We start from the raw sequence: 25,759 nt of genomic DNA, 5'->3' as shown, positions 1-25,759 counted from the left end.
TTCTGGGCACATGTCAACATGTGTTTGGCAGGTATGCTGAAGGAGCTATGGAAATATTTGTGAATAAATAGATGAAGAGACAGCATAAGCCAAACTCCACGCATAAAATCACCTTGAATCGTAAAAAGCCTCACTCCTATAGCTGATTTGTGTATTTTAAAGAACATGAGTGAGAATTAAAAAAGAACAGGTAACAAAACAGAAAAGTTTTTTCATAGAGGAAGGGGAAGGGTCAAAGGGAGAAAAGAAAGAATCCTGAAAAAAACAAAAAAACAAAAAAAAAACAAAAAAAAACAACTAACAGTCTAATGCCAACGTTATCTCCTGGCTTTGCAAATGTTGGTCAGTAGCAAAATACCAGAACTTGGATTTCAGTTCTCATGTAGAAGAATATCACATCAGTGCAACTAGTCTAAGACAAATGATTTCCTATTCTCATGCATACTTTCAAATATACTCTTTCATTGACTCATGATATGTATTCCACTTATTTTAAAAAAACTATCTCCGGAGAAGGTTTAAAGTCAAAAGTGTTGTGTGAAATTTAGCTAGGAGTATTCCTAAAATAAAGCAAATCAATAAATCAATGTTTAGTAAATTTCCATAGGCATCTATTCATTGGATTATGTTTATTCTGAAAGACTAATGTGCTGCAAAGGACATTTTAATTATGCTATAAAAGATTATTATTTTTGTTATTGAAGCAGCAGGACAGAATAATCTTAGTTCAATTAAATTGTTAAAATTTAAGGCACATTAGCATAACAATGTTGATGTGTTGTCTGCATCTTTGGAGTTTGCTTCATTGTGAGATGCTGTCATGATGGGGTCATTGACAGAGTTACTGTAAGCAGAGGACAAAAAGGTGAAGAAACTTCTCTTGACTAGCTCATCAGTGTGTTTCAGGAAAACAGAGCCTGGTCAGCAGAGAGTCCGCTTCTTTAGTGTCTGCAGGCCAGCCTCCCTGCCTGCCTGGGAACTGTGCCAGTCACCAGGAGCTTGCTAGTGCCTCAGGAGGAGGGAACACTTCCACCCTGCAGGTACTTAATAACTCATGTGGGTAACTACAGGCCAGGTTTGCGTTCAGGAGAGCCCCACATCTGTCTAATCCATGTGTCGGCTAGCTTTTGTGTCTACCTAAGATGTGTAACACCAGTTACATCTCAAGAAATGTAAGGACATTATGTAATGTGGGTCTGGCAGAGCTTGGTGAGAGACTATTCTTGAGCATCTTGGCCGTTCTGAAGTTATCAGTGGCAACTAAGAATGGAAAGTCTACCTATGTCCAAATCCTAAAACTAAGTTGGTTACTACTCTGAGTGACTTCTGCCTACCCTTATGAGAAAGAAGATCTTTATAAGGGATAATAACAGATCCCTACCAAGCAATATATGAATTTGCTGTCTTGTGTTTTTCATATTAAAAAATCTCTCTTCAAACAAGTGAAATTGCTCAGCACTTGGGCACAATGTTTGTCCTGTTTTCCAAAAACAGGCTCTGGAAAGCACAAGTGTTTTCACATTCATTTCACGCACCTCGGTCACTCAGTGTTAGGACTGAGCAGGGTGGGATAGGAGTGAGCACTCAAGGCCATATGGGTCTGTTGGCAGGAAACTTCTGTTTTCTACAGTCTAAGGAGAGATGTGGGGCCGTGGATTCCAGCTAAGCAAGGCCTGCAAAAGAAGGCCGACTGAATTTAAAGAATGGACTCTTGCTGAGCTCTCCTTGCATGAATCTCTTCCAAGAATTGGTTCTTTCAGGTTTTATTTCATAGGAAGTCACCCCTTCCCCACCTTTGTTTTCGGTTCAGATGACCTGCATTTTCTACTTTCCCAAAGCATGCTGCTTCTCCTGCTAGCCTCTGCCTTCATCACTTTTATTTGTGGGACGCTTGGGAGGGGATGGTAATGTTTAGGGTAGGAAAGAAAATAACTCTTTTTAAAAAAAATTCATCCTATTATGATCATGTTTAGATGAAATATGGGGCTTGCCATCAACGAAATTACAAAACAATTCCCCTGGGAGCCCAGACAGTTCAGAATAATTCATCTATGAAAAAGCAAACTTTAATTGTTAGTCTTGGCAGCCATCTAAGAGACGAGTGAAATATTATCCTAAATATTGCCACGTGCAATAGTAAAATACTGTTTCCTCCTTGCCAGAAGCAGTGCACAGCCCCTTTCAGATTCAGGTTTGGGTCTGGTGATTTAGTCTAAATCCTCTGTTTCCCCCTCTCCAAAACCAACAGAGGTTTTCAAAAGAGTTGAGTTTTTATTAGAACCATTTGCTCTTTTTAAGTTGCCAAAAAGGAATAAGTAAAACTAAGACATTTATATTTGGGTTAAAGTTGATTCCTCAGCTTCATGGAGGTCAATGTACTTAGTCTGTGAACCTCCTACTAAGAAGTTCATTGCAGCATTGGACCAGCCAGGGTTATATGTTGGTCCTGTCTTCCCTGCATGTACCCTTGGATTAAATCATAAGAGTTGGGAACATGTGAAAACTGGTCAAAATGAAGCACACATACGGCAAATTATATCCTGGATTTTCCGGAATGACTGAAATTTGAATTAATTCTGATTCTGCCCATACACTAGAAATTTGGGGATCAAGTGTCATGATTTGGGCTTCAGGGAGGAGATACTAACAGGTATTTGCAACTGTTTGAATTAAAAGTTCATTGAACTCTGTTGCATTATTTAGTTTACAAGCAGAAAAAGGTGTTTGATAATACTCAAAAGCAGAGGGATGTTCTCTTTCTAAAACTGGAGTGAAGAGATGCTAATCAAATAAATCTTTATGTGGCACTGGTTATCTGGCATATTTATAGGTTTTGGCTAAGCATGAGACTGCACTAAGCTATTTGCAAATAATTCTTAAAATATGCATTTTGGCTTGAATGTTTGCACACATCAGGCATAATTCTCCAAGGATATGTTAAGATCACATGTACATAGTATTATTCAGCTTCCAAAATGTTTAAACTGAGGCAGTTAGGGCCCTTAAAAATTAAATGACTTGTCTGGGATTACTGAGAATGTTACTTATGGCCTGAAGACCAGAACCTCAAATATTAAGTTGATATTCCCTATGCTATGGAATACTATTTTTTATCTTTAGGCATATATAATGACTCTAAGATTATTTGGGAGTACATTTAGGTCTGTAGATATGCTAAAAATATTCTTTGTTATAACTTAAGTGAATGGATTAAAGCTTAGGTCATCTGTAACTTGAGTAAATACACCAAACATTAGGACATCTGTTTTCTATAATTACTTTTGTTTTATTATACCATATATTATCTGTGACAACAAACAAAAGAACTATTGCTAATAAGACAGTTTGTGGGAAATATAATCTGTATCATCCACTGGAAACATGTTTAGTACTAGTTAATACTGTGTGCAATTACACAGACTGCAAATTATAAAGCTTCATATGAACTTTTAGTTTATATAAAGTAACATCTCTTGAAGTATGCTTACTTTTCTGTTTGTGGATGTTTTAAAACCAAAAACCCCAAATTTATAGAATGCATAGTTTAGCAACTAACACCACTGAACTAAAGCGAATTATTGACACATCTATAAATACAATTTATGTGTATCAATTATTATTTAAGAGGAAGTATTCACTATATAATGATTTTATATATTTATATTATCTATGTTATTATATATTTATATTATAAATACCGCTTGGCAGCAAATAGTAAACTAATTAGGAGTTCCATAGGCCGACTATAATTGTGAGTTGGTTGATTTTTTTAAAAAAAATTGACCTAAAATTTGGGAAGCCAAGGAAATCTGCTTTAATATGTAGTTTTAATTTAAAAAAGAAAAAAATCAATTTGCCTTTTATTTACTAAAGTATGAAGCTCTTCGTGTGTCAACACACAATTTGTTTCGTTTGAGAGGTTCTATTTCCTGCTCTCCATTTAAAATGGGGGAAAAAGAAAAATATTTTGCCTGTGACAGAATATGAAAGAAGTTCTCACCCTTAAAACCAGCAGCATTGGTTTTCCAGTCATTAGCGTTCAAATGTCCCGCACGGGATGTCCTGACAATAACATGCTGTACGTCTCTCCAGGTCAGAAACGGACTGGGGAAAGACAAGGTAAGAATCATTGTACCAAAAAAAAAAAAAGATGGGGGAAGCAGAGAGTCACAAGCAAATTAAAAAAGCAAAATTAAAGTGGCAAAGTACTAAAAACAAAGGGTCAGAGATTTGGGTTTGGGATAACCAAATGCCAAATGCCTCTCTTGTTCTCAACATGGAGAATTGACATTAGTTTGTGGGAGGCAGAAAATATAACCTTAAATTGAAGAAATAATATGATTGGAGTAGTGTAACTTAGGTGTTTAAAAGAGCAAGGGTTTCTGGTTTCCTCAACAAAATGGCTGCCCATGATGGTGCTGTCATCCTTTGTATAAAATCTTGCATTGTCAAAGGAAGATTATAGTAAACAATAGTCCAAATGGAAGGCCTCTGGAGTACTCCTGTTACAGCATATAGTTAAGCAACTGATTTCCAATTTACCAAAGTACTAGGCCATGTTTCACCTTCTGCACATCTACATGCAAAGTATATGGAAGACTCTCAAGTGAATTCAATTTCCCATTTTTGATGTTCTTTAAAGAGAATATGGTATAGAACTCCAAAGTGGGCTCTAAGGCACAGACAGGTATGGGCATATTCCTAATTTAATATAAGTAGTTGTACCAATGTATTGTAAATCTAGTTCATATGGCTGTTAGCACTGAAGAGCCCGATGAAACTACTGAGTAGGAAATGCTATCATTGGAGTTACTGTAGTGCTAACCGTAAGCACACAGAAAAGAAACCAGTACACATGCACAGCCTTTTATTCTCTTTTAAGGAATTATGTATACACTAGAAAGCATCTGATATGAATGTAATTCATGAACAAATGTAATCTGCAAGAATTCATTCTACTCCAGATACTTATTCAGTCTTGAGTTTCGAAGTGTGATGCTTTTTTATTTAGCTAAGAGATAGGATTTTCATGAAGCCTGTTTAGTCATTTTCTTTGTTTTTCATCCACTAACTTCATTTTATAAGGAATATTTTCAAGGATGGGTTAGAACATTTGGGGCAGGGGAAAAAGTTACTAATTACTCATTACTACCATGAGTTTAATCTCATATACTCATGGTTGGACACTGGGATCTTTCAGGCCAAGCAAAAACTTGGTATCTTAATTATAGTTAGTGGTAGGTTCTGTCCATTGCCTCACTTTATCTACACTTCTTTCTACCACACTCGCCATATAGGGGACTTTGAGTGTGGCCTCCTAATAAGAGGGCCCCAGTGATCAGACTGTCTCCTGTACCTTCTATGTGAAATTAACGGCTCAATGTATTAATTTCCTCATGGAGAATGTGGATAATAATATCTACTTAACTTCTTTGCACCAACTGAATCACTTAAAATAATGCCAAATGCTTAACCTAGTATCTAGCACAAAAGAAGCTGCTGAGAAGTAATAGTACAACATTTTGCTAAACTTAGAGCCACAACTCTTATTGGGTGACTCGAATATAAAGGGAGCATAGGAAGAAAAGTGTTACCGAGTTCTGACATCTTTTTGTTATGTCATCAGATTAACGTTAGCAGAGAGTTAGTGCTACCATTTTAAGTTTTTGGAGTGGTAAGATTGGGTCAAGACTATTTTGCAAGACTGTATTCACAAAAGAACTATTATTAAGTAATGAAAATCCAACTATATGAACTTTAAGAACAATGAAAACAGAATTTTTCTTTTTTGCTATAACACTTGTAAGGAACCACTTTTAAAAGCTGAGAAGGCATCACTCTCAAGAAGAGGCAGCTTGTCTGAAGAATCCCAGGAAACAGAAAAGTTTTGCTTCTACAACAAATGGCATGATTTTGAACTTTGTTGAGTAACCCTGAATTCACATGGCAATCCAGGCGACTTAATGCACGTCAGGTCAGGGAAATTAAGAAATGACTCACAAGATAATTCTGAATGCTAGTTTCACCATAGATATTTTAGCTCTGCCTGAGAGGTGATGTTTATTTCCTCCCGCACTCCCCACCACACTGGGTCCAGGACAGTTATTTGGGTGAAGGGCAAAAGCAATAACAAAACCTTAATCCAGAAAGACACTCCAGTCATTTACTATGATAAAGCACAATCTTCCCAAATTAACACACATACACACACACACACACTTATGTGTATTTATATAACTATTTTTTCATTTGTAAGCAGATGGACCAGAAAGCATACATGGATTTGGTAAATATATCTAAATCAACCTAGGGAATCTAATATTGATGTTTAATATACAATGAAACTTTTATATTTTAAATCCTACTCCTTATAGAAAAATTTAAAAAGTAAGTTTTCCATGTTATCTATCACCAGGGCAGGATTCCTTTGGAAATCTCATTGACATTGAGAGATATATATTTTCCTTAGTGAACTTTAGCACTAAAAATGGAATGGTAATAGAACACAAAACATTGGTCTTGTACCTTATGCTACAGTGGATTCAGAAAGACTCCTGCATTCAACTCAGCCTGAAGAAATGAATTACTTGTTCTCATGCTCTAGTTGCAAAAACTAGTTCCTGGATTGCTTGTAATTAGAAGGAACAAATGGCTTCAGGAAATTGGAACTGTATGTGGAAATAAGGTATTCAGATGATTTTCCTCTGAAGTTTGATGCTGTGCAACTTCTGAAATGATCTATCAGAAAATTTCCTGAATTTCTTCAAAATGAAGCCAGAAAGATAATTAGGAAAACCAATGGATTTTAAATCAGTGGATCAGTGATGTTTCTACCTGTGGCAGATAAGGGATTAGCACACGAAACAACCCTGTGTTAATTTTGAAAGACATTAAGTTTTAGCTATTCTTACTATTCTAAAAGGATACTTGTGTTTGGGGAAGTCTGATTTACATCCTAGTTCTTGTTTGTGTTTATAGCTGTAGGGATGATACAGAAATGGATACCGAGTCAGACCACCAAAGACATGATTAATAAATCATACATGAGCAAAATCAGAGAGGCAAGGTTGAGTGCCCTTTGCAAGGAGTGTCCTAGTCTAATGTAGTACTCTCTAAAACTTAGTCCTCACTGGCAAATACCTTGAACCCACACATCACAGGCTTCTGATAACCAAGAGTGCTCTAATTTCCAACAATAGGAAGACTGAGCACCAAGAGCTTTGGGGTAAGCAGCTATTGAGAGGTCAAAAATCTAATGTACCTAAAGAAAAAGAGCAGCACCTCTCACCCATGACCCCGGTGACCACCACCCCCTAAAAGCCACATCCCTGAAAGCTCTTCCTGGAACTATTTCCAGATGTCCTTTAAGAACAATATGCAGTAAAAGGGCAACGTTTGTAAATGTCTGCAAGATCTGGGTAGCTATCGATGATCTTTCAAAGCAATGAAATGAACATGACTTTCTGGGGAGTTTTGAATATGCAATCATTTCCGGTTAAGAAGTTTTGCAACTTCTATGGACCTTGTAATAATAATGAACATTTACTGAGCACCTGGTTAGGGCCAGGTACTGTAATGAAAATCATGTGATATGTAGAATATTCTTATTTCCATTTCATAAATGACAAAACTTGGGCTGTACATTATACACAGTAACTCAAGCATACAGATAGAAAGTGGTACAGATAGAATCAAAGAAGTTGGACTTAGCCATAAAACTTATGTTGTCGATCACTCTGTAATGCTGCTGCCAGATGGATCCACAGGGGTGAAACAAAGAGATACACACATTGTTTTGTCAGGTAATTCTTTCCCATCTGGATAAAAAGTCATGTCTGGTATGTCACATCCTAACAGCCACACAGTCATTGTATACACATTATCTCTCTCAACTCTGTTGATTTTTGTTTGTGATAGTCTTTAGTCTTTAGATTATTGAATCTTAGTCTCATTTGTTGATTCTAGAGGTCTAATTTGGGTTCTAAAGACCTGGCATTTATACACTCTATCAAAGATGAATACAAAAATACCACATCAGAAAAGTTATCTTGATTTTATGCTATAATATTTTATGTACATACTATATATCATATATTACTATCATATTAAATTATTTTATAGCATTTCTATTAGGAATTTGTCACCTTTCCTGCCATGGTATCATTTGGATGTGGCTCATGGCCTGATTAGGTGATTCTTCTCAATGAATCTCAGTTGAACCCACCCTCAACTTGGTTTTAAGTTGCAAAAACGAGATCATTAATGATACTATCAGTACCTGGTATCTGAATTACATTGTTGTTCTGAGCAGTCCAAAGTATTTCATGGGCCTAACATTAGGTTTAGAAGAAATAGCACATTCCCAAGAGAGATTTTGAGTGCTACTTGTTGGGATTCTATGTGCTACTGCTAGCATTTAAATTAAAAAAAGGAAAAAAACCTCTCATCAAGAGCTTTCCCAGATGTGTGAGTGTTAGAATAAATTTGTATTTGGTGATCCTTAACAAGGACCAATTTTAAGTCTTAAATCACTGATTCACCTGCACTTGTTTTTATTGGCAAACAACAATTTTACATATTTGTGGGGTACAATGTAATATTTTGATACATGCATAGATTTTAATAATCAAATAAGGATAATTAGATCCATCACTTCATATAGTCAAGATTTCTTTGTAGTGTGAACATTCAAAAGTCTTTCTGCTAGCTATTTAGAAAAATATAATGTTATTGTTAACTACTGTTACCCCACTGTGCAATAGAACACCAGAAGGATTATTTTTACCATAAGAAAAAAATGCTTTTTAATTCAATAAAAGTAAATCTTTCTGAGGTTCCATTTATGTGTATATATATTTTTCTGAGAAAATTAATTAACTTTGAAGAACTCAAGAATGATATGCTTTTTGCAAGTACTTAGACATAACTATAGCTTATGAGACATAAGAATACACTAAATGAAGTAAATCTTTGAGACCAGGTTTTACTATTAGCTCTCATAATCCAACTCTTTGAGGGCAAAGGTCCTACATGGTAAGTTAGTGCACAGTGACTCCTGTTGTTAATTTAATAATTAATTAACACTCTTATGTATGACATCAGTGATCACCTGAGGTTCTTGACATGAGCTGCCTAGGCTATGGAAGTCTTTAAAATCCACAAAATCCTTCTGTAGATAGACAAGGCCGTAAGCAAAGTGGAAGTTCTCTCCTCCTTTCAGAGAAAAGTAAATCCTCCTTTAATGACCACTTCTTTCCACTGGGTCTCACCCACAGAGGCCCTGCATGTAGGACACTTTTTGCCACAGTATCTTGGCTTTCCATGCCTGAAATGCTCTCATGGGCTTTTCAGCAAGATCATAATGCCTTAAGGGCTGATTCTGAGGTCAGAATCACCTGCACTTATTAAAGAGAAAAAATAATCAAATTTCCTCCTCACCCCCAAATGGATCTTTCATGATATGCAATTTAGAGGCAACTGATAAAAGGGACAACAGACACATGTTTCTACAGAAAGAGAATTTATCAAAAAGAGGAGCAACAGCAAAGCCAGAGAATGATAACTGTTTCCTATGTAGAACAATCTTTAAATAAGAGTGATTCTGTCTAATGTTGTATTATGTGAACAAAATCAATGGGAAAATTGCATGATGAATCATGATCAATATATCTGACATGAAATATTCAATAACAATTGGAGATAAAACCAGTCTCCTTCACGTTTCTGAAAAGTGTGTACAACAGAAGTGGGAAGAAGTAGCCAGAAAATTGTCATTATAGTGATGCTAAAAAAATCAGCAGTTATGGAAATGGTCTCAGTGTGAGCAGGAACACCAAAGATGAGAGAGGGAGTATTAAGAGACTGCTGAGATTGGTTAGAAACACTACTCTGATGACTGTCAGGACATGCAAATGATGATTTAAGAATAAAATGCTAATCATCCAACAAAGGAAATCAATCTTGTTTTGTCAGGTGATGAAGAACCTGAAAGGATCGCAGGTTGTCAGTCTCAGGGGGAGCTGGAGTATTCACTATTGGGGGTGCACTGATTTTGTTTTGTGTTCTACCTTAATTCAAAAGTTCCACGTCTAAAATTGAGTTGTAGCCTTGGAACACATGGTATTATCTCAAGTTTTGGAAATGTGACCTGTATTGGTGTCACTTGGACACTCACTTATGACCCATTTACACCTGAACCAGAGGAAATGAAAGAAAAGGGAAAATTGGTTCAGGACCACTCAAGGTAAATTTTTACGAAACCATGCTCTTATTACCAGGATTTAGTCAAAGCCAAGGTATAGAAATTTGGTCTCCAAACAGACTGAAGAAAAGAGAGATTGTAATTCACAATGGAAAATTTTATCATTTAAACTGAAGTGCCTTCTTTTCCTTATAAATTCTGGCTTAACAGTGTATATGTTTGTTATTACACATAAAAGGCCACAATCACATTTTCTGTAGCTCCTACAAAGAAGTGATATCTTGTGTGCAAGACCAATTATCATTTTCTTGAAATACTTTCCTGTATAAACTCTTACAGAATAAAACTAGAGGACTGATTAGCCAGAGGGACGCTAACTTGAGAAGGCATGCATTAAAATCAAGTCACAGATTGAAGTTTCCCACCAGCTCTCCCTTGTATGCTCAATTCCCTCTGACAATCGTACCCTGAATGTTACCCGAAAGGCCTCTCTATACAACTTGCAACCTGGAGTCTAGGTCTGGTCCTCATTTTTATCTCCAAAATTTAAAATCTTGTGTTTTAGGCAAAATGAAACAATATGAGCATTTCCTCTCAAACTTAACACACTAACCAGTGAGGAACACTTGCTCACTTCCCCTCCTTCACTCAAATTGTGCACTGTTCAAGGACTTGATATGGACACATATGCAATTGTAGGCTGACTCAGTTCTGCAGGAAGAACTTGTCACCCCCATTATTTCTACTTCTCATTCAAATCTGTTTTCAAAATAATAATAAATGTGCCTCTAATCACATGAGAACGGTTTCCATTATGCCTCAGAGTCAGGAAGGCCTAAGAGAAATCATGACTTGTTACTCAACAGTTTTGTAACACTGGACAATTTACTTTGTAATGGGGAGACAATAACACTCAGTTTGCAGTATGGTTGCAAGAATTTGAGGTAATGGGTACAGGTTTAGTAACAGTAATTTGGAAATCTGAAATTCAACGTGCTCCAAAATCCAAAACTTTTTGAGCCTCTACATGCTGCCACAAATAGAAAATTTCACACCTGGCTTCATGTATGCGTCTCAATCATGAAACAGGTACACTAAAAATAGTGCTGATATTACCTCTGACTATGTGTATGTGAAACATAAATTAATTTCAGGTTTAGACCTGAATGCCAACCCATAGCTATCTCATTATGTATATGAAAATATTCCAACAAGCTTAAAAAAAAAATCCAAGATCTGAAACACTTTTTTGGTACCAAGTATTTCTGTTAAGGGATACTCAACCTGTTTAAAGAAGTTGGCACACGGCATGTTGCCAAAGACAAGGGTCATTACAATTTATTGAGATTGACAACCTACTATACTATAAGAATTCAGCATTACTTTCTGTATTCACACTAGCGTTTGATGACTTTCCATTTAATGAGGCGAAGTTTTCTTAATGTTTTCAAACTTCAAATTTTTTTTTTTTTTTTTTAGTTTTGCTAATAGAGTACCAAAATAGCACTTTCCACATATTGGCCTATTTCTGTTTAGTGTAATAATAATGCTAGGAAGATGTATCAAAGGATCTGGTTTTAACAAGCTCATGGTGTAGGAGGTAGAGTGTGTGGCTGAAGACTGAGCTGCTTGTACTCACTGTGTTTGTAACAACTCCTCTCTCTGCGGGAGATCATGCATCTTGATGGTTGGCCATTTGAAGTTGTGATGCTGGAGAGCATGGAATGTTCTTTGGTTTGATATCAGAGTGCTTTATAGTATCAAAAGCTAGAAGGAGGACTAAAAGCTCAATTATTCACCTAAGTGAACTGCCAGACTGAAGAAATTCTTTTGATATTTTTTTACATAGTTCAGAGATTTTCAGGGTTATCACTTCCAAAGCCAGCAGTTAACCCTCAGAAAGGCAACAAAAATGGCTGCACCTTTGTTATGCTATTATTCTAAGTTACATTTATAGTCTTTGTCTAATTTTTCCCCTCATATATACAGGATCAAAATGATGCTCAACTATATACTATTGAAGAAGTATATTTTTAAACTAGATTTGCTAATATTCAGCTTTAATTTTAAACTTTAATGAAAATCACTATATATTTTGGATTCCACAATTTGGAGTAAATGTTATTGTGACTACTTTAGAGACCTCTGGTTTATTACATCAATTCCTGACAATCTTTCCATTTATTATACATCAACACTAAAAAATATTTTTTAAATTACATACTACATTTACAGATAGGAAAAGGTTAATGAAGATTAACAGAAATCTTTTATAAAACTTTTGAAGGCCGGCGCCGTGGCTCACTAGGCTAATCCTCTGCCTGCGGCACTGGCACTCCAGGTTGTAGTCCCGGTTGGGGCACCAGATTCTGTCCCGGTTGCTCCTCTTCCAGTCTAGCTCTCTGCTGTGGCCTGGGAGGGCAGTGGAGGATGGCCCAAGTGCTTGGGCCCCTGCACCTGCACAGGAGACCAGGAGGAAGCACTTGGCTCCTGGCCTTCAGATCGGTGCAGCACACCGGCCGTGGCGGCCACTTGGGGGGGTTAACCAACGGGAAAAGGAAGACCTTTCTCTCTGTCTCTCTCTTACTGTCTAACTCTGCCTGTCAAAAAAAAAAAAGCTTTTGGAGATGTTTCAAAAAACCCATGGCTGATGTGATTGGAACAAGGAAAAATCTTTTTTTTTTTTTTTTAGGAAAATAATTTTTTTTTTTAAATTTATTTGACAGATAGAGTTAGACAGTGAGAGAGAAAAACAGAGAGAAAGGTCTTCCTTACATTGGTTCACCCCCAAAATGGCCGCTACGGCCAGAACTACGTGGATCCGAAGCCAGGAGCCAGGTGCTTCTTCCTGGTCTCCCATGCAGGTGCAGGGGCCCAAGCACTTGGGCCATTCTCCACTGCCCTCCCGGGCCACAGCAGAGAGCTGGACTGGAAGAGAGCAACCAGGACTAGAATCCGATGCGCAAATATGATGCCGGCGCCGCAGGTGGAGGATTAACCAAGTGAGCCACAGCACCGGTCCTAGGAAAATAATTTTTAACTTTGTTTTTCATTGGCTTCCTTTTCTGCATTTGTTGAGATGCTCCAACTGTGTTTTTTTCAGACTTTGATAGTGAGGCATACACAAGAGAAAGAGTTCTGCAAATAAAATGTTTGGTCTACTGGGGATTTTTTTGAGAGAGAAAGATTTAAGTTTTCCTTGTACAAGTATTTCTAAATCTGCATCTTTTTTTTTTTTTTTTTTTTTTTTTTTGGGTTGAGGGAGATGTAGATGTGATGGCTAGAGTACAGCAGCTATTAAGAAAAGACCAAAAAAATAACATTGACTTTGAACTTGTAGCTTTGTGCTTTTGAACCAACATCTTAACTGCCAACTGGTAGATTTCCTGCAGTGTGAGCCACTCTTTCTTGCAACTGAAGACCTTTCCTCAAAGATGATCTCTAAAAGTACAGAGCAGTGAATGCTCACTGTGTGCCAGGTACCCTATGAAAACTACTCTATATCATTATTTCATCTATTCCCTGTGGGAATCTGTGAAACACGTACTACCATTCCTTCCATTTTGAAAATAAGGACATCAAAGTACAGAAAGTTTAATGACCTGTAGAGATTCACATGATAAGCAAGAGCTGAAATTTGTCCAGGCAAACCCTTAGCTCTGAACCACTCCACCATCATAATCCCATGAAAGGAAGAACAAGTCAGTAGTTCTTACAGGCACTAGCTCCCTCTACTTGTGATAGAAAGGGTAGGGAATGATGCTCTCTTCACCCAGCAAAAGCACTTTCAATGGATCTGGAAGGAATGGACCTGGGGTAGTGGCCATCATCTCATCCTGCAATGGCAGATTTCAGTGTGCGTGTGCTTGGATGCTAAGCAGAGTAAAGACAGCACCACTACCTTTCGGAAGCCAGGTTCTCACTGACAATGGATTTTTTTTTTTTTTTAAAGGAAAGGATAGAAACAGAGGAAGAATGGAAGGAAAAAGAGAAAATAAACATGAGGAGAAAAGGAAGAGTCTAGAGAAGAAAAACAAGAATGATATTGGGCTTGTGGACACCAGCGCAGAGAATAGTGTGCATTAATAAAGCAAGCAAGCTGGGAAATGTAAGAGAGTACATGGAGCATAAAGCGGGACTAGTAGAAGCAAAGGCTGCACAGAAAAAAGACACTGGTACTCATGTGGATACGGCAGAAGTGTTACCCTGGGAAACAGACTTGAGGACGTGGAGTACAAATGTGGGGATCTCCTGAATATTTTTTAGAAAGGATATATCAAAAAAGGACAAGATGATATATCTGGAGTACAGAATAACACAGATTCGACTTCAGAATACTAGCTTTGTCTTGCTCTGAGGACTAACAATTACTGAGTGCACAGTTTACTAACTGCTCTACTGGGTGCCTAAGGAACTTTACTCCACTTAATGCACAGATTTAAATGTTAATGTGAATGTAAAAAACATTTAAAAGGATGAGGAATTTAAATTTATACAAAACAGTATTACAAAAGCTATGAATCAAAGATTTTAAGAAAAAAAGAAAGAATTGAGAGAAAATCATAGTAGTATTCAGATAATTGAATCCATTTACTTCAGGAGAAAGAATATAGAGGATTTGCTTATATAACAGATATAATTTAATAATATTGGAATATATATCATACAAATAATATATTTTTAAGAATGCACATACAATTATTCTAGAGTTTTGAAGGAAAAGTTGGAGATTTATTGGGCCAAAGGAAAATCTCAACAGTTGTTCTAAGGAAAAACAATACTTCAAATGCCATTGGTGTTGTTGCCACAATGTTATTTGGCCACAATGCAATGGGAAAAAAAGTCAATAGTAAATCTCTATAGTCATAGAGTTTATTAAATACTTAAAAGTACTCTTAAAAGTATTCATTGTCATTCTGTCAAAGAGGAAGTAAAACATCATTAGACAATAATGGCAGTGAAACAAGTGTAGTGAGAGGTAAATTTACATCTTTAGAAATTTTGTCAATATAAAAGAAAAGGTAAATGAACTGCTTTTCAATCAATAAGATTCATAAAAAGGAAAGAAATTAATGAAATAAAAAAGGTAAATGGGAAAACAGCAGTACTATAATCAAGAAAAACAGTAACAAACAATTTAACCACGAAAACACCCACAGAATAAACTAAATATTAGGGCAATCATAAGAAGTCATATGAGATTTTTATAGTAATAGAAAATAGTATATGTGATAATTACCTAATAAGTATGAAAGTCTTATGAAGTGGACACTGTTCTGGAGAATATAAATAGAAACATTTAAGAGAAATAATTAGGGCCGGCATCATGGTGTAGCAGTAAAGCCACAGCCTGTGATGCCAGCATCCCAGATGGGCACTGGTTTGTCTCAGCATCTCCTCTTCTGATCCAGCTCCCTGCTAATGGGCTGGCCCAGTGTTGGATGTTGTGGCCATCTAGGGGGTGAACCAGTGGATGGACAAACTCTCTCTCTGTCTCTTCTTCTCTCTAACTCTCAAAATAAATAAAAGATACATAAAAAAGAAATAATCAAAGAATTACTTCAAAAAAATTAGGGGAGTCCAGGGGCCGGCACTGTGGCGCAGCAGGTTAATGTCCTGGCCTGAGGCGTCAACATCCCACATGGGCGCTGGTTCAAGACCTGGCTGCTCCACTTCCCATTCAACTCTCTGCTGTGGCTGGGGAAAAGCAGTAGAAGATGGCCCAAGTCCTTGGGTCCCTGCACCCATGTTAGAGACCTGGTTCCTGGCTTTGGATCGGCACAGATCCGGCTATTGCGGCCAATTGGGGAGTGAACCATTGCATGAAGATCTCTCTCTCTCTATCTCTCTGTGTAACTCTGATTTTCAAATAAATAAATAAATTTTTAAAAAGAAAAATTAGGGGAGTGGGGCAGAGAATTTCCTTCAAACTTACAAGAACAGTGGTCCTAATGGTCTCCAGGGAAAGACAAATTGCAAATTTCAACAATTTATTTTGTGAATTTAACATCACCTGATACCCAAAACTTGAAGAAAACAAGGCTGGTTTCAAGGTCAAATTAACCCAGGTCAAGAAACCCGACTCTCCATTTACTATCCTTGCTAATAAATTCTAACTTGTCAAACAGTGATGGTGAAAAATGAAGTGAGAAAGCATTAGATGAAAATGTAAGCCATTACTTAATAGACTGTGAAGTGGTGATGGGCTTTCTAGCCTAAGAATTTTCCATTTGTGATCCATGAATTGTCCCAAGACACAGCAGCCTATTTCTTGGCTACTTGAGCTCATTTTTGGGAAAAAATATGTAGCTTTCATCGGCATATTTAAGATTTGCCAGGAAGTACCAAAAGATCAGTTATGACCATCTAATTGAAGAATTTATAAAGGACACATGTATTTGACTAAATAATAATTTAAGAATATAGATAAAAGCTTTTTTTGTCAATGCTCTATGAAGAAAGCTTGAAAGCAAATGACAAGTGGATATTTACAATAACCATGGGCAAGGAGTGATATTTGGATTATACAGATGAACAAAAACAGTAATGATATGAAAGAGTATTAGGTGATTTACAAAGTATTGACATTACTACCTTTTTGAGTGACTTTTAAACACTTTTGAAATTCAATTTGAATTGATTTCTGTAACTCAAGAATTTCTCATACTCAATATTTAACTAAATGGAGCCAGCATGCACAAGGACCTGAAAATTTCTTCAATCTAATTTTGCTTCACTGCAAGATAGAGAAAACATTATTTAGTCTAAAAGGATGATTAGAAAAATACTAATGAGGAATAATAGGATATGGTGGGAAGACTATATGCAGAGTAAAGAATATTTTCACATCAAATATGCCACAAATATTGAGACTATTTGAAACTAGCAAGGAGTTATTGTACTATTTCAGCAAAAAACAGCTGCAGAAATTTGATTGTGTAGAGAAACTTTCATTATATATGTATATATATGTACAATTTATATTATTTTTTACAAAGATTGTGTATTATTTTGGTAATAATAATGTAATTTTTTAAAACTGACCTATTGCTAATAATCTTGGTGGTCATGCAATTTCTATTCTCAGCATATGTCACTGTAAAGCAAATATTTATTTGATTGTAGATGTTACCAGTAAATGGAATCAGTGGAATGTTTGGAAGCACCACTAGTATGAAAGTCTCTCCATCTTTGGGATTCCCAAGGCTGGCACATTGTTTTTGAAACATCAGAAACACGATATGATGGGTCACTTTTAATTTTGCCAAGTAAGGTCAGGTTCATTTCATAGACTTAAGAAAATTTCATGCCAACAGGGTATAGACTTTCAAAATCAATGAAAAACACTCCTTTATTTGAAAAACACTCCATTACACTCATTGCCATTATTCTTCTCCTTTCCTGGTGATCCTGGACCACTGTCACTGAATAGCACCTCCACAGATCAGACGGTCTCTGGGCAAGCTTCCAACATTATGATTCCTCAGACAAACTGATAATAAGTACTTTATTTTTCAGGTATGGGATTCTTTGTAACTGAGAATTTTAGCCCAATGAATACGATACAATTGAATACATCTGTTATGGAAAATGAGGCTATTACATGTCAACTCCAACAGCACCTAAATTCAGAGCAGCATATAAGAATTCAGCATGACTAATATGATCACTCCTGTATCATACTCATTCCAGGAAGCTCTCTGCATTACTCTTTAAAGTCTTTTGTAAATGTTTCCAACAGCTAAGTAACAAGTAAGAGAATATATATCCCTATCTTGAATTTCACTCAAATTCTCTCCAGTCATCCCAACATTCCCTGGTTGTGTGTTCAATGTTTCAGAAAAACTTGAATGTCCACAGAAGATAGAAAAAGGTTTTTCATCATATTGCTGACCAGATGAACAATTTTAATCTGAAACAATGCCAATTTTCAACCTGCTTTCAATTATATATAAGCATGTTTCTAAATTTGCTGTAGGAATACAAAATTATTCGGTATTATTTAGCCTTTGAAGGCTTGGTCATCATTGCAAGCAGTATGGGATGAAAAAGATGAAATATTGCTAATATTGCCACCAAACAACAGCTCCCAGAATTCAAGTATAAATTGGTTCACTTTTGTGACTCCAGTGGAAGCAAAAGTGCTATTAGTTCAGTAATGATTTTACCTTACTTCTTTTTATTTGCCATTATTCCTTCTTTGCTACCCTTACTCCATTATCACCCTCTACCACAATACCACGCTTTAGTTCATCTTTTTCTTCATGTCTGGTATTATTATCTTTAATCTGTAGTCTCTATTGGAGTCAGATTCAAGGATCCACGTATGTTTGTGTTCAAGTTGCTCTCTATTCCTGGTAGTTTTGGAACAATGCATGCTTTGCTCATAGATATACAAGGAGAACTTAAAATATTTCATAGAAAATGCACATTATCTTTTAATTCCATTTTCCATGAAAGTCTTGAAGTACACTTGTGTTCAAGTTCTTAGCACAGTGCTAGTAGCCACATACTAAGTTACATCAAAACCACAATGCTAAATATTTGCAAATCTGACTTATAAGATGTATTACCATTTCAGAGATATTAAAAAATGGCTATTTCAAAATAAAGAAATTATGGTAACAATCTGCTTTTTCAATAAAAATTTCTTCAGCATATCAATCAACATTAAAATTGAACTTGTTGGTACCATACCTCATTAACTACAGACACTAATGCTCACTCATATTTTTGAATAGCCATAGCAAAAGCTCTCTCCCTCCATTTCATTATTCATTCATTCATTCATTCACTCTACACATAGATGTCAAACATTATTCTTGGGGCTGGGGATGTTGCAACATACAGCTTAGCGTGGTTTCTCTTTGTGATCTATGGATTCCTTGCAATCAAACTGCTTGACTTATTATGAGGGCTTCAAAATATGCATTTTTAAATCAGATCCACACAAAATGAATCATATGAACACAAATGTTGAAAAAAGCCTTTGAAGTATAGCAGAAATCTCTCTCATTCTGAAACGTCTCCCTTTAATTTGGCCTTTTTAGTTCACAGTACCCATTTGTAATTAACTATGTCTTGTTGCAGTTCCTAAAATAGAAAGGTGGGGATGGGATTCTGGCACAATGGGTAAAGTGGGCATCCCACATCCGAGTACCAGTTCAAGACCCAGCTGCTCTGCTTCTGATCCAGCTTTCTGCTATTGTACTCAGGAAGGCAGAGGAGGATGGCCCAAGTATTTGGGTCACAGCATCCATATGGGAGAACTGGCAGTTGTGGCCACTTGGGCAGTGAACTAGCAGATTAGATCTCTCTCTCTTGGTATTTCAAATAAATAAATGAATTTTTTTTTTTTTAAATAAAAAGGCAATGTGGTAGGAGGTGAACTCTGGTGTCACACTGAACTCAACCTCCAGAATTTTCACTTAGTACTGGTGCAAGTTTGTTATTCCTCATATTGTACATCTGAAATATATTGATAACACCTACTTTAGAGTGCTGCTTTGAGGATTAAAGAGATTATCCATATAATCTCAGTATTTGGCATACAGCAAGTATTCACTGAATGTTACTGATTTTTTTCTTTACTGATTTTTTTCTTTAACTTGTATTTATCCTTTTGCACCATACAGTCTCTGTACAATCCAAGGAGGCCAATGTTAAGAAGACTCTTGTCTCATTTACAGGATGTCACAGTCTGATGTGCTGTTATTTATATTGGTTAGGAATGACACTCGATAGTCATTTTCACTTGTGTATCAGTAAGTCTACAAGGAATATGTGTGCCCTGCAGACTTGTTGTTTTTCTGGGATATGCAAAAACAAAATTTACCTCACTTTTGGTTATTCAAAAAGATTCAGCAAATAGAGGAAGGTAAACCTAATCAGCAAGAAATAATGCAATCTTATAAACATGCAGTGTTCCTTTGGTGTTGCATGTTCTAAGCACATGTGCATGTTGCATGCACATTCACAATGAATGTGTTCCTTGGAGCTTTCTACATATCAAATGTCATAACTGACTTGTTGATGTCAGGACCAATAAACCTTATATGTCAGTGAAATAACATGATTTTTAATTTGTCACTTATAATTCTTTTATTTACTTTTTCTATCTTCTGAGTTGTGATTAAAATAGAATAAAATAGGAACTATCTAAATATAAAAACTAGGTTCTTTTGTCACTAGGAGCAATAATTATGCTCTCCAGAGCTAAAGACACAAAATACCCCATAACTTTAAAAGACAAAAATGTCCTGGAAGTAAAAAATCATAACTCAAGACAATGTAGGTACAGGCCAGGTGGATCCAACACTCAGCCCAAGAACACTTGGCCTATAAACAGACTTGAAGTTTAACAAGGTTTTAATATAGAACTTAAGAATATACCTGATGGGGAATGCCTTTTAATATGCTTTGATTAAAGTAATTAAGTTGCAGGCTATGAAGTGAAATCAATAGACCTTGGGAAAAAAGTCATTTCTTTGCCTAGAAAAATGACATTTGGTAGTATATAGGTTGTTACCCCAGGCTCTATCAAGAACAACATTTTCATGGTGATGAGTAAAATCTATAAACATTTGAGACTAGATCTAAATATTAAATTTTACATATTTCTTGTAAACTCACTAGTACATCAGTGGATTTTTCTAAGCAATTTTATCAGATAACTACAGAAAGGGTAATGTTCTGTTAACACAAATACCTAAAGCACAGGAGCAGATGAGCAATTTATAATGAAAATAAACCCATACTCCTATTTCCTTTCACTTTTGAAAATGTAAACATTCTCAAGTCATTTGTGGTGTTCACAACATGTGATAAGCAGCTCCTGAAGCTTCAATAACTAGCTGGTGTACCAAAGCACCACCATTAACTTCAGGAAAAATCTGCTACAGGCTTAGTTGCAGGGATCATCTCATAAGGTTTTCGTGCTTGTGCTAATTCTCAGAATCCCATGGGAAGAATGAAAGGTATCTAGAATGGTACATTTATAGAATTCCACTAAAGTTCAGCAAAGAAACTAAACCTCAGACTTGATTTTCTTCCTTTTCTCCAAGGCACACATCTAATTCATTCCCTGGTTGTACCTGCAAAATGTACATCAAATCTACTCACTTTTCTCCATCCCCATTCCCAGTGCCATAACTAGGCTCCCTTAATCTCTTCTGAACCTCTGCATTTGTTTCAAAAGGTTTACATGACTTGATCCCAGGAAATTTAGATATTACAATGAGATTTTTTTATTATTATTATTATTTGACAGGTAGAGTTAGAGAGAGAGAAATACAGAGAGAAAGGTCTTCCTTCTGTTGGTTCACTCCCCAAATGGCCGCTACGGCTGGAGCTACGACAATCCGAAGCCAGGAGCCAGGTGCTTCCTCCCGGTCTCCCATGCAGGTGCAGGGGCCTGAGGACTTGGGCCATCCTCCACTGCCCTCCCGGGCCACAGCAGAGAGCTGGACTGGAAGAGGGGCAACTGGGACTAGAACCCGGTGCCCATATGGGATGCCGGCGCCGCAGGAGGAGGATTAACCAAGTGAGCCACGGTGCTGGCCCCACAATAATATCTAAATGTTAGGTATTTCTAACATTTAACACTTGAAAATATTTCACCAGCTATAGAAGGAAAAAGCTTGGGGATTGAAAAAAGATTGAAAAAAGAACTATTCTTTAAAAGAAAAAAAAACTTCACTATTACACAATAAGAATAACAGGCTTTCAGTGTGCAACATTTTGAAAAATTACAACTAAGCAAAAAGAGGCAGGTAACAGTCCCCTACGAACTTTTCTGTCCTCAGTTCAGTCTCTGAACAACTGAACTAACCCACATGTTTCTTAGTTTCCTCATCCAGGGAAAGCAATGGAAAACACTGGCTAACTCCCAAGATAATACAAGGTGAATGAGCCCGTTGACCAGGGATTTTCCAGTTATAATGGCCATCTTTGGAAGCTGTACTGTTTGAAATCATTAGGTAAGGTACAAAGTTGAGTCCGGAGAAAATTGGCTTCTACATAATTTGAACTTGAGAAGTGCTAGAGGACAGAGTGTATTGTCTGAGTGTACGTAGACATAACAAAGCTATTTTCATGCACAGTCCTGGCAGCAGGCCCGTGGTAACTGCTCTGTGGGTCTGGTTACAATTATTTCACTATAGGGAGTTATCCAGGACAGTACATCCCTTTTCTGTCCGCTCGGCCCCAAGTGGAAATTCGTGCTGTTTTTACCTCACAAATCTTTTCAGTTCTCTCTGATTACCTTTTAATTCTCCTCACTCTCCTCACGCTGTGTTCATGCCAGAAATCTTAGCTACATTCTAAGCCCAAGCAGGATTCCAATCCACGAGACATGGAAAGCGTGTCAAAGGCAGGCATGTGTGATAACCTGCTGCTTACTCCTGTGCACAGGGCTGGGACGCACAGGCCTGCATTGCTTCCTGGTTGTGCATGTGCTTTCTAAGTTCCAATTGAAATAAATAAACCTCTCCTCAAAGGAAAGAGCTGGAAGGTCTTCTCAATTTTACTTCCATAACCAAATACATTCATACTTCCACCCACTGCAGCATTTCATACAGCTGAATGTGGCCCTCGGGAAAATTCTTAATGGAACGTTTTATACAGAAACGTGTTTTTAATTAAAATGAAACAGAGAAGATAAGACTAGTTTACAGGATGTCAGGACCATGCTTACTCCAATATTTAGAAATGTTTATGTCCATCCAATCCTCCTATGTGGCTTTCCTTAATCATGCTCTCTTCCAGAAATTTGAAGCCCCCAAGTGAGTTATGTTGATTCAGAGCTGGCTTGCTACAAATGCAAGACTCAGCTGCCCCAGGTATGAAGTTCCCACAATAACTGTATCCCAAATATTTTGCCAATTTCCTCTACTTTTCCTGCACTGGAAATATACTCAGGCAAAACACCCTTTAATGAAAAGTAAGACAAAGGCATACAGTGGCTGATCAATCAGAACTGCATACAATATATACAGAGGAACGTTTTGGGTTTACAAGAACACAGATGGTCTGTTTAATTTTCTGAGAATATAATGTTGAAGATGACTTTTTTAAAATCAACAGCACATGGGGTGCCTCATCCTTTGGCTCAACTCTTCTGTAACTTTTCACACTTTGACCTTTCTGTGTCTCACATGAGCCCTTCCACTAAAGATAAAAGATAGAGGGCCTTCCCTCAGAAGCTGCATTATGTTATGTCACCCAGAGGAAGCCCAGTGAATAAGTCAACAGAGATGAGTTGAAGCAGTGGAAAGTCACTAATTAATATAGCAAGAAGGGGGCCGGCACTGTGGCGTAGAGAGTAAAGCCACTGCCTGCAGTGCCAGCATTCCATATGGGCGCCAGTTTTGCCCCACTTCTGACCCAACTCCCTGCTGATGTGCCTGGGAAAGCAGTGGAAGATAGCCCAAGTCCTTGGGCCCCAGTCCCCATGTGGGAAACCAGGAAGAAGCTCTTGGCTTCGGATCAGCCCAGCACCAGCATCTGGGGAGTGAACCAATGGATGGAAGACCTCTGTCTCTCTGCTTCTGCCTCTACCTCTCTGTAACTCTGCCTTTCAAATAAATAAATAAATCTTTTTAAAAAATAGCAAGAGGCTCTGAAACGTAAAAATAACTAATATACAAAACAAAGTCATCCATTCACTTCTTTAGGACTCTGTTCCCTTGTACTTGCTGGACTTGATGAATTAACTTAATATTTGTTGAGAACTGACCTTATTCAAAACATTATGCTTCGACATCACAGAGGACACCAAAGTACTATGGAACCATGTTGCAACTGGACTCATTGAAGTCAATCATTTCTATTTCCAACCAAGTCCTGAATGCTCTACAACCTTTCCCCAAAACCATTTCATTGACTTTCTTAAATAATAATTTGCATGTATCTGCTATTTGTGTGTATCTGCATATCGAATGAGATTATACAATCCTTTGAAGATGAGTGACATATTTTACAAATATATAAATTATATCCTGCCCAATTCACTTAGTGCCTACCACAATGTTTTGTTTTCTAATGTTCAATATATTTGTCATATACACACAAATTAAGACCATACGATACACCCTCTTATTCTCTAGGAGTTTAAGCCTGATTTGGAACATATTACATATAAAAATATCTGTAGCACACTATATATTGTCTAAATGTCCTAGAATTGTCCACATTTATTTTCTATTCTATGTGCGTCTGGGTAGTATATTCTATAATCCAGTGATATTAGGACACTGTAGTAGGAGGGAATAGATAGGTAATAGGTAAGAAGTGGATGAGCCCTGAATGTCATCTTAGTCTGGGAAGTGACAGTTGCAGTATTAAGTCGCACTTTGAGTTTGCATCACAGCCTTTTCGTGGCTGTGGATGTAGGCAGTGGATGAATTACTGATTTTTTTTTCTTCAATAGTTTGTGGACAGGAAGATATTCCAGAGAAACAACCTAGAATTTCAGAATGAAAACCATGTATTTTTCAAAAATCCTGGTTAGACTTCACCAAATTTAAAACACAGACACTTAGCTGGGATTTCTGCTGCCAGAACACTCCAATGTGGAATTGGAAATGAGTATTTAATAGGATAAGGGTCAATTCCTTGACAAATCCAAACTTTTTACACTTTAAAATATAAAATATGCTTAAAATAGCTTCATATTTAACCTCACTGAACAGAAAGAAATCCAAATGTTCATGGGGGCTTGAGTATCTCTCAATGGCAAGGCTTATGCCAAGAGCCACCCACAGATAAGTACCCTTTCCACAGCCTGTGTTCCACTCCCTGTGTGAGCCCAAGGCTTTATGTGACCTAGCACTTTACTGGCCCAGCTGCCTTAATAGAGACTGCCTTGCTGTACATATGGGAATGTCATTGTGTTCTGAGGATCAGCTAGCACCATTCTTATTGTAATAACTGAGCCTCTTCAATTGTCCTGCATTCTCTCCTAGTCACACCCTTAACTTCAGGGTGGAACCAGATGGACAAGCATTCCCATTCTTCTCTAGAATGCCTTAGGAGGCTATTTTGTGAAAATACTACATCATTACTGCAGTTCCTTAGCATTCTCTTGCAGGGAGGGCCTCAGAGGATGGGCTCCCATTGTCTTTTCTAAAATCATTGAATTGCGCGTGTTTGGAATTCAAGTTTTCAGAGATGGGGTCCATAACACATATTACACAAAATCCCCCGGCAGGGTCTGAGCTAATACCTCATAATCAAATACATGAATATTTCTGCAGTGAACCATAGGTTTCCACAATCTATGGAATACATGTAGACTGTGATCCTCAGATCAGTTCAGGGTAAGCTTTGCCTTCAAATGCATTTGGGTATCCCATTTGCAAAAGAACCTTCCGTTTTTTGGACATTTTGGATTTTGTATCTGAGGACAAGAGATTTTAGACCTGTATTAGGTGTTGAAAAAGTTATGTCAAATTAGCCTATTTGTTTTAGAGGGAAAAAAAGAGACGGGACCTATTAAAAATGGTCTGAGGGGCTCTTTCAAAGTGATCTTTTGTTGAATTTAACAAACTGAACAGAATT

The 25,759-nt window shown here is 37.0% G+C and overlaps 1 protein-coding gene across 2 annotated transcripts in view; it reads right to left on the bottom strand.

The window, feature by feature from the left end:
* Positions 1-25,759, bottom strand: part of PCSK5 (proprotein convertase subtilisin/kexin type 5) — a 434,133-nt gene that overhangs the window by 201,423 nt on the left and 206,951 nt on the right. For both annotated transcript variants that reach the window (XM_062208432.1, XM_062208433.1), the window contains exon 10: positions 4,001-4,104. In XM_062208432.1, the coding sequence (XP_062064416.1) occupies positions 4,001-4,104 (104 nt within the window). The remainder of the gene's footprint in view (positions 1-4,000; positions 4,105-25,759) is intronic.

Source organism: Lepus europaeus, chromosome 12 (genome assembly GCF_033115175.1).
Source record: "Lepus europaeus isolate LE1 chromosome 12, mLepTim1.pri, whole genome shotgun sequence".
NCBI lineage: Eukaryota > Metazoa > Chordata > Mammalia > Lagomorpha > Leporidae > Lepus > Lepus europaeus.
This window is presented reverse-complemented; position numbering and strand designations above follow the sequence as displayed.